Genomic DNA, 14,469 nt, shown 5'->3' on the forward strand with positions numbered 1-14,469 from the left:
GACACTGGGACATACAGATGTCAAATATATTAGTGCCTTGATCTTGGAAAGTCCAGCCAGATATGTGAGAAATAAATTTATATATTTTTTTTTCCGTGGTGCTGCAAGTTGAATACAGGGGAACTCTACAACTAAGCTACATCACTGGTCCATTTTATTTTTACTGTTTAAATTTTGAGACAGGGTCTCACTAAGTTGCTTGGGTTGGCCTTGATAAATATATGCTTTTGTATAAATTACTCAGTCTGTGTTATTTTGTTATAAATGCACAAATGGACACATGTTATAATGAGACATATACATCTTTTTGATATAATATATACACTATACACTTTCCAGGAGGTAAAATTAACATGCTCTTCTGAAGTCAAAAGAGATATAGGCTTTTACTCTACGTATCATCAGAAATATGGGAGCATACTTGAAAGTTGATTCTTAGGATTAAACAAAGGAGGACAAAATCCAAGAAGTATTCAGGCAAAATTAACTGATGTGCATGCATTCATCTGGATTTTACAATGTGATATGCTGGCTTGAGCTCCAACAAATGATGACAATTTTCTACTTAGTTGACTAAACTGAAATTTATACTCAACAATGTATAATAGTTAATGAAGTGTGAAAAATTTTCCTGAAAAACTAGAGGAAGTATTGTGAGAGCTCAAGGAAATAAAATGTCATAATGGATATTTTATGTGCAACACTCTAATCATATTGCTCATGTAGGCATTAAGAATAATAAATATTGGAGTGATTAAATCTCAGTAAGAAGTTAAATAAATTAATTTTAAGTAAACAGAGCACTAATCAAACCACTTTACCTCTCATGATTCTCTGGTATTGGCTTATTCTTATGGTTAAATATGAGGTGTCTCCCAAAAACTCATGTTCGAGATAATGAAATAGGTTTAGAGGTGGAATGATTGAGTTATGAGAGCCTTAACCCACTCAGTAAATTAATCCCTTTGTAGGAATTAACTGAGTGGTAATTGAAGGCAGATAGGTTGTGGCTGGAAGAGGTGAATCCCGGGAGCATGCCTTTGGGGTACATATTTTATATCTGGTGAATGGAGTTTCCTCTGCTTCCTGGTGTGATGTCTTGAGCTACTTCCCTCCAACACACTCTTCAGCCATAATGTTCTGCCTTTCCTTAGGCCCTAAGCAATAGGGTTGACCATCTTTGGACTGAAACCTCTAAAACCATAAGCCCCAAAACACACTTGCCTTCCTAAAATTGTTCTTAGCAGGTCTTTTGATCACAGCAATGAAAAAGCTGACTAAAACACTAATTAATCATGGTATTTTGGGGGCACATCTAAGTGGATTAAGTGTGGCATATATAATAAGTGAACTTAAGGAATTTTTTACTTCTTGTTATCACAATCTTAATTTTAGTGAGTTTGGAATCCTACTGCTTAAGGATAGAACACTTCAAACAAGAAGCAGAGTCACAGGGCTTGGGTTATAGCTCAGTGGTAAAGCGCTTACCTCTCACATGTGAGGCACTGGATTCAATCCTCAGCACCACATAAAAATAAATAAATATATATATTTTTAAAATTCAGAACCATGCTTCCATTAAACTGAAAGCTAAAGCTGATCTTTAGCTATTTGGGGTTCCCCGCAAATAGGCAGGAAAAAGAATCACTGTACTGGCTGGGGTGAATGATTCTGATTATCAAGGGGAGCTAGGGTTGTAGAGACACATTGAAACCAAAGAGGACTATTGTTGAAACCCAAAGGATTTGTTGAAGTACATCTTTTACTCCCTTGCCAAATACCTATAGTCAATGAAAAAGTATCAAATCAAGGGCCATAAAAACCTCAGATAATGCAGTGATACAGGTTTTGATAATTTCACTAGATAAAAGAAAGCTCATCCAGCCAAAATGTTGGAGAGGGAAAAGAAAGATGAGGACCTGGTTGTGAAAGAACCTTACATAAAGAGTAATAATGGTAACTGACGTTTTAGTTTTATGTAGAGATATAGAATTGACAGAACTCTGCAATTAGATGGCAGCCAGGGCAACTGTGTGTTTCCAAATTAGATGGTATTTTAGTCATTTTTTTTTTTTTTGCTGCTGTGACTGTGACTAAAAGACCTTACCATAACAATTGCAGAGGAAGAAGAGTTTATTTGGGGGCTCTTGGTTTCAGAGGTCTTGATCCATAGACAGCTGGCTCCAATCTTTGGGACTCAAGGTAAGGCCTAACATCATGGTGGGAGAGGGTAGCAGAGGGAAGTGGATATCACATGATAATCAAGAAGCAGAGATAGACTCCACTTGCCAGATATAAAATATGTACCCCAAAGGCACACCTCCAGGGACCCACTCCTCCAGGCATGCCCTCCCCACCCTCAGTTACTACTCAGCTAATCCCATCAGGAGATTAATTCACTGATATGGTTAAGACTTTCATAACCTGATCATTTCTCCTCTAAATGTCTTGCATTGTCTCACACATGAGCTTTGGGGGACACCTCACATTCAAACCATAACAGATGGTAGTCAGTGGAAACCTGTGTGTTCCCTATATTAGAAATATGAATATTGTATATAGATAAGAAATGAGTAGATGATGAGGAACAAAAGTAGTGGGATATGGTGGACATTCTTTGCCTAATTCTACAGTCACTCTTCATTCATCCATTTCTGCTTTTGTCCAGATGGCTGACCTATGAGTACTGAGACAATGCACTTTGGTCCCTCTGACTTTGAGTTAAGTTTGGATAATGTGAAAAATCAGAAGACTAGATAGCAAGATGGCTGTGCTCTTTAACAAAGGCCACAGGTCCTGTCAGGGAAAGTCCTCACCTACAGATGGTTCTAGGTTGTGGGAATTATTCTTTCTTCTTGCATTTTCAAGGCTAAAGGTCATGAGAGTTCACAAGTGTTGCTTTCCCTAGTGAGATCACTGAGACTTGATGGGTTTTTAAAAAATAAGTTTTTCTTTGTAGTTGGACACAATACCTTTATCTTATTTCTTTATTTATATGTGGTGCTGAGGATCAAACACAGTGCCTCGCATGTGCTAGGCGAGCACTCTACCACTGAGCCACAACCCCAGCCCCTGACTTGTTGGTTTTTATTAACGCCTCTTATACCTTGTAGTTTATCCATTTATTAATTCTCCCTTTGATATCCAGTTTGAGGGTTCCACATGTTTTCTGCTAAGATTCATAGTGAGACATCAAACATTAATTTTTCCCTACTCACCCTGTTTCAGATCTGGGATCTACAGGTCCAAATTGTATAATTTTTCAACCACACATATAAGCCAGAAATGTGACTCATTAATGATAAAATCACTTGACTCTACTCACCCTAAATGCTCAACCCATAAATATTTTCTGTCAATTTTATACCAAAATATATCTTGATTTCCTCACCTTCTTTCTTTCATCATTGCCACTTTCCTAGCCCAATTTACTATTTTCTCTTGTTTGAACTGCTGGAATGGCCTATTTTCTCTTGTGTGTTTTTATATTGCCTTCATTGCAGTGTGTGTGTGTGTGTGTGTGTGTGTGTGTGTGTGTGTGTGTATTTGGTACCAGGGGATTGAACCCAGGGTACTAAACCACTGAGCCACATCCCTTAGCCCTTTTCATTTTTTATTTTTAGCCAAGGTCTCACTAAATTGCTTAGGGCCTCACTTAGTTGCTGAAGCAATCTTCGTTCTTCCATGGACCTGTTTAAAACTCTTCAAAGTTCTCCCATTATTTTAAGTACAAAGACAAACTATTTTTTTGTCTAGCTTACAGGGTCCCACCTTATCTGGATTCTCCTATTTTTTCAACTGTTTTCATACCAGTCTCTTCACTCAATATGGTCCAGCCCCACTGTTTTTACTTTTTTCAACAACCACGTTCGTTCTTGCTTCAAGAACTTAGCTTGCACAATCTTTTGCCTAAAATGCACCCTTTTTTTCTAGTATCTGTGCTACATATATTTCAATTTAAATTTTACATTCTCTTTTAAGATCTAATTAACAGTCCAGAATTTCCACCCCTATAAACTTTCAAAAATTTTCTATATTTTTTCTTTATAATAAAATAGTGCATTTGTTTTGAAAGATGTTTTTATCTCCTCAGAAGACTCTATCACAACAGGGCCAGCGGCCAGGTCTATTTATCTCACAGCTCTATGCATCTCTAATGCCCAGTATAATGCTGGAGAAATGATAAATGAATGAATGAATAATTTTATATGTGTGTTGGGGGGAAGTTGATAGAGGGGAAAGGTGGCTTTAGGTATGGAACCTAAAACTATGCTTTACAAACTATCTCTTGGATAGATGATTACCTAACTTTCCATGTGGATTCTGTGTTCTGAGTTAGTGGACATATAATCAAAGAGCTAATCTTTGATTGTATGTCTATTCCTCACAGTCTCCAGCATCAGGATATCACTCAATTATACTTTTAGTGTATTTCTCTTTTTAAAAACATTATTAATTGTGAAAATTTAGGAGATGCTGTACTTGGGAGACTGCTAAGCTTTTCTATTTCATACTATAGTAATTAGAAGTTTTTGTTTTTCCATTCTGCCACTTTTGCCAAGACAATTGCTACAGGATATATCTTACTACGTGGCTTTTGTTAGACACTTGTTTTATGTGCTAGGGTCTCTTTCTTGGCATTGCATTCTTGTGTAAAAGTCATCATAAAAATTATAAATTTGAATATGGTTTAATAGAGGTTCATGTAAGAAATCCCTGCCCATAACTTTTTTCTTCACCTATTCACACATATTTATGCTTCCATATGAGCCTTCAAACATTTTTGTCAAGATCCAAAATAATTTCTTTTGTGATTTTGATTGAGATGAGGTTAAACAAATAAATTTACTTGGTAAAGAATTTATCTAGCTTTAATGTTCTCCTTCCCTATTTACTCATTCATTTATATATCTCAATTGTTTTATATTTTTCAATAATAATTCCATAAATATCTTGCTGGTGTTATTTTATATCCTGTTGCTTTTGTGTGTAGGATACTTTTTTCCTTCTGCTATTACCCTTTAATTGGTTGTTGGTGGTATGAAGCCATTGGGTTTTTTTTTATTATACTAAATCTTATTAATTTTTAAAATTTTTGATTAGCCCCCTAGTATGTAATATTTAAGCAACTCTGTTAATAAAAATAATTTCACCCCCTTTTAAAAAGTGATACTTTTGATTTCTCTTACATATTACTATATTGACTAGAAAGTCTGGAACAACACTGAATAGTTAAAATAGTCTGCAACCCGACCACCTGATTCACCACCAACTAGGCATGATACTATTTCAGATAAATTTGGAAAGAATGTATTTTCCTTTTCCTACTTTTCTATGCATATTTTCAAACAAGGAATATTTATTGAATTTTGCAAATTCTTTCTAAATATTATCCTTCTGCATAAAGAACCAGTTCTTAAGTTTATCACTATTTTGTTTTCAAATTATTTTACCTTTGTTTTATTTTCACATTTCAAGGTGATATTATTTTATTTCTGATTTGCTGAAGTTAAAAGCTTAATTTATTTTATTAAAATAATGGTAGTATTTAAGGTTATGGATTTGACTGATAATTTCAGCTATAGAAATTTAACAATAGTTATTACCAACAGGTTAATGGTGGTATCAGGGACAATTTTTTTTGACATAAGGGAAAGAATAGTACTGGCCCACTTAATATGGAGTTTATACTCTTAAATAAATGAGCAAAGATTATAGCATGTGAGGTTCTTGAAAGCCATCAACATCTTATCTGAAATTTGTCTTTAATGACCTGTCATAGCTATTTATCATTTTTTGTGTTTTTATGAAAAAGGAAAATCATTAAAATTTTTAAATTGCTATGGATCTGGAGCTTGTTAATAAATATTTGTTTTATGTAATAAATTAATTATAGAATATTTATGAAAAATAAAATGATATAATATAAAAAGGAGTAAATATGGGATTATATGTGGAGCTGGGAATAAAGGCAGAATTAGATTTATATTTTTAGGTCTGTTTGCAGATACACAAACATTAAACACATAAAAATTTTTCACATTAAGTATACCTTAAGTTAAGAAATGTAAGAAAATAAAACAATGATCAAATATGGTAAAAATTTATTATAGGGTTGTAGAATTCATACAACCTAAACTCCTTACAGCATTGAGCACCTATACAGTTTTGTGGATTTCACAATACAGGTATCAGTGAGAAACAATCACTGAATTAGTGATAAATGACTTACTCATAAAGTTGTTCACATATAAGTCACTGTAGAGCACCTAATAGAAATGCAAATATGTAACTTCTAAATTCAGGAAAGTTTCACAAAATGAAAACAAAACAAAAAAAATATTAAGAGATTTGACATGCTTTACACAAAAACATCAAAAACAATTTTAAATATTTTAAATTTAAAGCACACTCTGCCATATCATTGTGTGAAGAGCTTGCTTTAAATAAGGACAGATGATGGAATTTATTGTCAAGATGTTAGCTGACATTCATGCTGCTTTCAGAAATCTAAACCCTATAAATTCAAAAGAAAAAAGATAATAATGATGTAATTTCAGTTTCAAACAACAAGCTGTGCCAATTAAAGTAAAATTTGACATAGCTTGCAGTGGTTAGTAGTTTTTTTTTTTCCTTTTTTTTTTAGTACAAGCAATAGAGTAAATGCATGAGTAAATATCTTGAGTATCCCATAAACTTTAATTTCGAAGTCATATTGTAAATCTCTGACTTCTTATTACCGAGGATACTCTTTCTCTGTTGTCTCTCACTCTTGACAGATCTTGGTCTCAACAATAAATTCATTGGGAAAGTGTCTGATCTTCCAGCATTTATCAATGGCACGCTTGTTGAAACCTGTGAGGAAATGCACAAAAAAAGTGGTTTTTGAAATTTTGTGAATATGCAGAAATATCTAGATTTGCTCTTCATTTTCCCATATCCTCTACACTATCTTCCACTGTCCTTATAACACAGGATGAAGGAAGGAATAAAATGCCTACCGAGCAAGAGGTCTCTACGACGAAGGCGGAAGGACTTTCTGTTGTTGCAAAGCTGGTAAATAAAGATGCCAAGGTTACTAACATCACGGATTTCTTCCACAGCAACCAGGTCTTCACGAACCACATAAGTGTGAGGCAAGTATTTGCCACTCTAAAATAAAAAAAAATAATAATAAGATTGTAACGAGAAATTCTTAAAGAAGTTCTTAAAATCCCTACCTACAACAGATATAATTTAAAAAATACTTTATTTTCTAGAACAGTTTTAGGGTCACAGTATGCTTTTTTATTTGACTATCACATATTGATTATATATATATATATATATATATATATATATATATATATATATATATATTTTATCACATATTGATTGTATATATTAATGGGATTCAGTATGACATTTCCAGATATGCTGTGTGTAGTGATCAAATCCAACCTCCTTTTATCTACCAACCTACAGTCTTCCCAACTATTATTAATCACTATTCTACATTCAGGTAATTTTTTGGGGGGTTTTGCTTTCACATATCAGAGAGAAAACAAGGTACTTATCTTTCTGTCTAGCTTATATTGCTGAATACAGTGATCTCCAATTCAATCCATTTCGTCTCAGCATGTTGTTTTTTTCAAAAATTATTTCAACAAAACAGAATTCTTTGGCCTGACTCAAATTTTCAGAATCAGGAAGCAAAATTATTTGGGAATGCTAATAGAAAGAATTGACTGACTTCCAAAATACATACCGCCAGTTTGCCAAAGAGTTCCACCAGATTCTTCGGAGGCATAACAATGGAGGTATTGAGGGGCATCAGATAGCAATTTCCCAGAAGCAAGTCCAGATAAGCAGTCATTCCCTGTTGGGGAAAGGGAAAAAGTTCTATAGGTAAAATACCCAAGTATCAACACTGCTGATTTCCCTGGGTACCATTAGAGCAAGTAGTTACTTACGTATTTCCAAAATTAACTAATGTGCATTCATTAATAAAAGAACAAAGGCTGTATTTCAAAATGATAAATACCTCTAAGAATGGCAAACCTACCTTTTCAAAATCATGAATAATTGCTGCAGGGTCACTATCAGAAAAACTGGGAACAGGCACATCTATGATTGCAATGTTGTCATCCTCACGAATGTCAGCCTCCTCAGTCACAGGCAGGAAGTAAGGCTCTCCTCCATGAAGGGAATTTATAGGATCTTCGGAATCAAAGAAGCACATCTCCCCACGGTAAATGGTGCTCTGAAAGGCAAAATGGGGAAATTTAAATCTTCTGATACTAGCTGTTATGATATTTGAATCATTTGTTCAATTCAAATCAATTCATTGTACTGTGTGCTAAACTAAGGCTTGTTGATGACAGTTATCACTATGAGGACAAATCAATTTTATGGACTGAAAGGCATTTTGAAATTTTTCCTTATGTCTTCATTTCTCTGGTGATCACCACAGAATTATTTAGGTTGATACTAAATGTATAGCCATTAGTATTTCAAAGTATAAGAATGATAATTATTATTACCTTGGGCATGAAGTACTTGTAAATGCAGGCTCCACCAACAATAAGTCCTGCCAAGATGAATGAAAGACCTAACAGAGTAAGCATACATCTTCCAGAAGAGCTCTCTTTTTCCTGGGTGGTAACTCGAAGCTCCTAATTATTAAGAGGCAAAACCAAAAAAAAAAAAAAGATAAAAATCATTTTTAGACATTTGCTTTCATATATAACTTACCTCCCTTAAAACCCAAGATATCTAAAAATAATATTAAGTCATCCTAGTCTAAAACCATTTTAAGACAATTTCTGAAATCTAATAAATGTGAAAATATCTTCAATTATATTAACTTTACTTTGGGCATTTCCAACCCCAAATACAGGCAGAATGTTTTTTTTCCAAATACAAACTGTTAGAAATATGTTATTATAAACATTCATTTATGCAATGTTATATTCTCTTTTTATTAAAAAGCACTTAACATGATATCTACTCTTTTTAATTTTTTTAGTTGTCAATGGACCTTTATTTTATTTATTTATACATGGTGCTGAAAATTGAACCCAGTGCTCACACATGGTAGGCAAGTGCTCTACCACTGAGGCACAACCCTAGCCCTGATATCTACTTTCTTAACAAATTTTTGATGCACAATATAGCATTGTTAACTATAGGCCCAATCTAGCACAGCTTGATCTCTAGATATTATGTATGTCATTTAAATAAATGGAGGTAGTGATCTCTTGGACTTGTGTAGTGATATAATCACATACTTCTCAGTTATGCTTTTTTAATTTTTTGTAAACAAATTTATTTGTAAAATCAAAGGAGAAATAATATCCTTTGATTTATTAACTATTTTTTTAAAATCTGCTTTTTTTTTTTCAAAATTTGGTTTTAAAGAAAGGAGTTCCATAATATAGGTATATGCCTTTTCCCCTTATTTTCAAAATTAAAATATTGAAGACAGAGATATATTTCCCAATTTTCCTAATTTTTTCAAGAAATGCAAACTTTCCTAATATCACCAGTTATTCTATAGCTGTGTATTGCACGAATAAGATAATGCTTTTCATGTTCTGGGTTCAATAATAGATTTTAAAGTATAGCATTGCTATGGGACTGGGGTTGTGGTTTAGAGGTAGAGCACTCACCTAGCATGCATGAGGCACTGGGTTCGATCCTCAGCACCACATAAAAATAAAATAAAGATATTGTGTCCACCTATAACTAAAAAATAAATTAAAAAGTATAACATTGATAGACACAAAAGCCAACTGTGTAACAGGGACTTTAAAAATTCTGCTAAATCAATAATTTGCTTAGGAGTTGGAACAAGAAATATCCGAAGCAAAAAAAGTAACTGATTAACTGTACTGTTCCTAGGGCAGTGAACCAGAGGACCTTTCAGTCTCTTTCCTGTGTGCCATAATATATTCCTAAGCAGCATTATTATTCAAGGGTAGAATAAATGAAGTCAGCAAATTTGGACCCTGATAACTCAGAAGTAAATCACTCAGACTGATATGTAAATAGAATTGTTTTAATTTTTCTGTCATTAACTCTTTTTCATAACAACTGAAATATTTATGTGCATTAAGCTTAAATTAATATGGTTAAAATAAATGCATAGATGTGAACTTAATGTAGAGAAATAAGGGCAGCCAGCCATTTGATGTTATTTTCAAAAAAAAAAAAAAAAAGGTTTTCCTTTACAAGTTCGAAATTTCAGATTCACATTTTCTAGGCTAAATTTATTTAAATTCATTATCTCCATTAATGTTCTATAAACCTTGAAGTCCTTGCTGGATCCCAATAATTTTTAGAAACTTATAATTATTCTTATTAAGATATAAACTAAGATTAACACCACAAAGACAGAACTTTAAATTTTGTTTGGCAATCACTGAAGTTTAAATAATTAAATTTAGGCCAAGAAAAATGAAGTAGCTTGTGGTAAGTCTCATATCCACGCAATTTGAAATTATCAGAGGAGTGAAGTTCTTTTGTCCTTGCTCTGGAGATGTGAAAAGATCGCTTTGCATTGCAACTTCATTTCTCTTTCCAATAACTCAGGAAGTTTATTCTTAAGTAGGTTTTAAGTATCAGAGTCTCAAAGTTATAGAATATTATTTGGTAGGAATAAGGATTTTTTGTTTTCATTTAAATTTGTTGCAGTTGGTGGTGGAGGCCATCAATTGCCTTAGGCAATATCTCTCTGAACTGTATTTTAAAGTCATTTTACAAGATCTACAACACAATATTCTACTATTCTTAACCTGATTATCTGGCTGATCAGTATACTACAATGTAATGTGGCAATTATTATTGCTATTGCCCTATAATGGCCAGATTAGAATCCTATGGAAACTTCTACAAAACCTAACAAATAATATAATCAAAGTGGAAAGGCTCAATTTTGTTTATTCCTCATTACACCACAGGTCTGACAGAAGAATTACTTGTGTTATAAATCTATCTACAAATTATGATGTTTTTGATGATAAAGGAAAAAGTTCTTTGTGGCTATATTTACATACTGGTATCTAATTAAACTGCCTCACCTCAAATTTGGCCATGTTATGCTTACAAAGTTAGCAGAAGGACAACTACATATTTGACTTTGTCATTTAATAAAATCCTCAACAACACAACAGAATGTTTCTTTTGAGTTCTAACATGTATAATACACAGTTTTTTAATTGCAGGGTTAAATATTGAGTTTCCATGATCAAAACTTCTGCATACACACACTAGAATTTCAAATTGAGTGCATAATCAAGGTTTTACTACATGGATTCTCATTTCACTCAAAGCAATTTTCAATCTCCACTCTGAACAAAAAAGTTAAGACTTTATAAACAGAACACAGCAAGTTAGGACACATATGCAAGCTTCACACTTTGCACACTTCACAGAATCAGAAAAAAATAGGGTTGCCTTTTAAAAATTTTACTGAGGAAAAGGAGGAGTATTTACCAATGTGCAAATATGGTAGGTGTCTAAAGCAAACAGAAATCTGACTAAATGAATAAAGTCTAGCGCTTTTTTTTGGTGGGGGGTGGATTTTTGAGTTTCTGGCAAAGTTAAGATTTTAAATTACAACATTGGACCTGCTTCAGATTTCTATGAGGGAAGTGGGATATAGCTCAAAAAGAAAAAAAAAAAAAAAAAACAAAAACTAACAGGAAAAGGTATTTAAAAAGTATTCTAAATTTTATTTTTACAGAAGAGTGTTTTCTTACCGAAACACCACTTCAAAAACATGTAAGATTCTTACAGTAAGAGGGCACAGTGAACACTCAAAACTCCGATTAAGACCAACCTAAGTTTTGACAGCTCCTTTACCCAATGCTTAACGCCGCTCGTGACCAGGGAAAAATTGAAAATAAATGGGAGCTCCTGTGTAGGTGCACTTTTGCCCAAACTCGTACAGCTCACAGTTCAAGCTGCCTTTTGCCATCATCCTACCTCCACAAACAGATTTTAGAAAGACTTGGATTCAGTAATTTCACCCACGCCAAAAAGAAAGAAAAAAGAGTTAAGTCTCTTGACCAGTGATCACCACCCTGCGTATCTTCTCTGCTTCTGTGGAGGCTATGCGTCCCTGGAGCTGAAGACAGGGTGCCGGGCCTCTCCTTGATCCCCAACCCCCGACCCCTTCCCCAAGAGAAGATGGCATCAAGTCCCAGGGGATTTTTTCAAACTCTTTCCACACTTCCTCTAGGAAAGGGCAGCATGGGCAACATGAGGGAACATGGCGCAACTTGTGGGGAATCAAAGCGAAATGGGTTGCTGCAGGCAGAAGGTGGCGCGGTTAGACAGACCGGGGTGACCCCGCAAACTCGACGGATCCTGCAGAAGGGCCTCCCCCAGGATACAGGGGCTGTGGGACAGCCTGCATTTTGTTCTCTGCCACCTGCCCACTTTCCACGTTTCCCCTTCACCCGCCCCCCCCCCCCCTTCCAGACCCTAGCAGGCATTCAGGGGCAGAGTGGGTACAGCTACCTTGCCGGTCAGGATCTGAGCTCGGACAGTGCGGCTCACAAGGGCCTCCACGTCTTGCCGTGCCTCCTCCTTTTGCACCGCGGTGGGGGTGTTGAAGGCGATTTTCACCATGGTGAATCGTCGGGCTGCGCTGTAAGGCGCGGCTCGAATCAGCGTCCTGGGCTGCAGGTTGGAAGAGGAGGAGATCGCGCTTGCCTAAGCAGCACCTAGTTTCTCCCCTGTCTGCCTAAAGCTGCTGCAAGTCCAGGTCTGAGGATACTTATGACGCAGTCCCAAGCAGGGTGGGAGACCGTGGGCGGGCACAGGGAGGTGCTGAGGGAGGAGCGGGAGGGGGCCCAGGAGCTGGAGAGGAGGGGGTAGCGGGTGGGGAGTTAACACTGGGGAAGAGAAGGGGAAGTGGAGCCTAGGGCTGGCTCCAGCTAGACGTGCCTCACCTGCACCCCAGGCACGCACCCACCCAACCTCTGCACTGTCAGATAAGAGCGAGACAGGAAGGAAGCCTGCAGTGTGGTGTCTTTCTGCTTAAGTCCAGACCACAATAGCCCCTGATTCTGACTCTGTTTTCCTAAACTTGGGCCTGGCCCCCTGCGGGGCCCAGGATTTTAACTTGGCACGGACCCAAGCTTCCACAGCTCCGCAACCACACAGGCCCAAGAGCACACAGTTCCACGACTGTTCTGCACCTTTATAATAATGCCTTCCATTTCAAGAACACCTAGAAGCCAGCCTATAGTTACTTAGTTAATTTTCAACAATATTTTTGTCTTTCATGCATTTTTTTTATAATTTAAATTCCCTACCTAAATCAGAAAAATGGGGCTCCTGTCCCCCCATCTCCCCATTTTGTGGAAAGAACATGATTGAGATACAGTGCAGGGTAGAAAGCTCATAATGAATCCGTGAAATAATCCAGACCTTTTCACTCTCCCAAGTAAGGGAAACCAGAGTAAATTCTCAGCCCAGAGCTTGTTTCTCTTCAGCCACCAGCTGTGAAACCTTCAGGGAAAAAAAGCAGAAATGTGTGTGTACCTTCTTTAGGGAGGTGGGGAATACAAAATTTAGCCAGCTGCTAATGGGGAAGGGACCAATAATCTCAGAGGGGACAAGTTAGAAATTATTACTGGAATACTTACAGGATTGCTTAGTGTAATCAAGCTACTTCTTTATAGTCAGTTCTCCCAGATTGGTGACATTAATAGAGAATTTTACCAGGTGAAATTCAGTCTGCAGATGGTGGTGATTGGGAGTTAGTCGTACAGGCTTTATAAATAATCCTGCTGCAGAAAACAGAAGAGGGACTGCTTTGTGAAGGGAATAGCATTACAAAACATAAACCCCAACAAAACATAATAAAACACAGCTTTTGTTAGAGAATTCCCCATCTACCCTTCTAATTAACTAAAAGCACTTGAATATACTAAGAATCACTAATCCTCAGTCCAAGAAATTTCAACTTGGAGTTTTTCCCACTGAGGTTTCCTTGACTCTGAAGCCCTCTCCTGTCTCCACTGTGGGAGCTTTGTGAAGACAGCCTTCAGTTTCTCGGATAGGCCACAGATGGGAAGGTGGATGGAGGGAAACAGTGAGGAGCCTGTGCCTTACATAGGGCCAGAACCTTATAAAACAGGAAGTTTGAGTTTGCTTAGCAACTTTGGCATCTTACATTCTTTCACTTATTCTTGCTCAATTCTGTCTATTATAATTTAACATTTGTTCAGGCAACTTTCAGTGTAGGCAAAGGGAATCTCAACTTCCTGGGATGTTTCTCTTTACAGTTACCTTCTGTTTGCCATCACCTTTACTACAACTGGAATCTGTACCCATCTGGCTCTGTGATCCTTACCACAAGGATAGATAAATGGTTGCTCCTACACATTTATGTACTAAGTGAAAGGTCCTGGTTAAGATAGTAACATATGATCTAGTTTATCTTCCCTCCAATGGGGTCACATAGGAGAAACAGAT

The 14,469-nt window shown here is 36.1% G+C and overlaps 1 protein-coding gene across 1 annotated transcript; it reads right to left on the reverse strand.

Annotated features, from left to right (window-relative positions):
* Positions 1–6,087: 6,087 nt before the first annotated feature.
* On the reverse strand, positions 6,088–12,801 carry Itm2a (integral membrane protein 2A). The gene is made up of 6 exons (XM_046421847.2): positions 12,505–12,801; positions 8,523–8,654; positions 8,045–8,242; positions 7,748–7,858; positions 7,002–7,152; positions 6,088–6,855 (listed from the first exon to the last, which is right to left on the reverse strand). The coding sequence occupies exons 1-6, from the start codon at positions 12,613–12,615 to the stop codon at positions 6,767–6,769; spliced, it is 792 nt and encodes a 263-aa protein (XP_046277803.1). The 5' UTR covers positions 12,616–12,801; the 3' UTR covers positions 6,088–6,766.
* Positions 12,802–14,469: the final 1,668 nt, after the last annotated feature.

The sequence above is a fragment of the Marmota monax genome, unplaced genomic scaffold (assembly GCF_021218885.2).
Source record: "Marmota monax isolate L192 unplaced genomic scaffold, Marmota_monax_Labrador192_F-V1.1 WCK01_AAM20220418_F8-fsc00258, whole genome shotgun sequence".
Lineage (NCBI taxonomy): Eukaryota > Metazoa > Chordata > Mammalia > Rodentia > Sciuridae > Marmota > Marmota monax.

Coding starts and splice junctions, on each gene's coding strand:
- Itm2a (XM_046421847.2), bottom strand. CDS start 12,615: ATGGTGAAAATCGCCTTCAACACCCCCACCGCGGTGCAAAAGGAGGAG. Junction 8,655..12,504: donor CTCAGATCCTGACCGGCAAG/GTAGCTGTACCC, acceptor CTTAATAATTAG/GAGCTTCGAGTTACCACCCA. Junction 6,856..7,001: donor TCGTAGAGACCTCTTGCTCG/GTAGGCATTTTA, acceptor ATTTCCTCACAG/GTTTCAACAAGCGTGCCATT.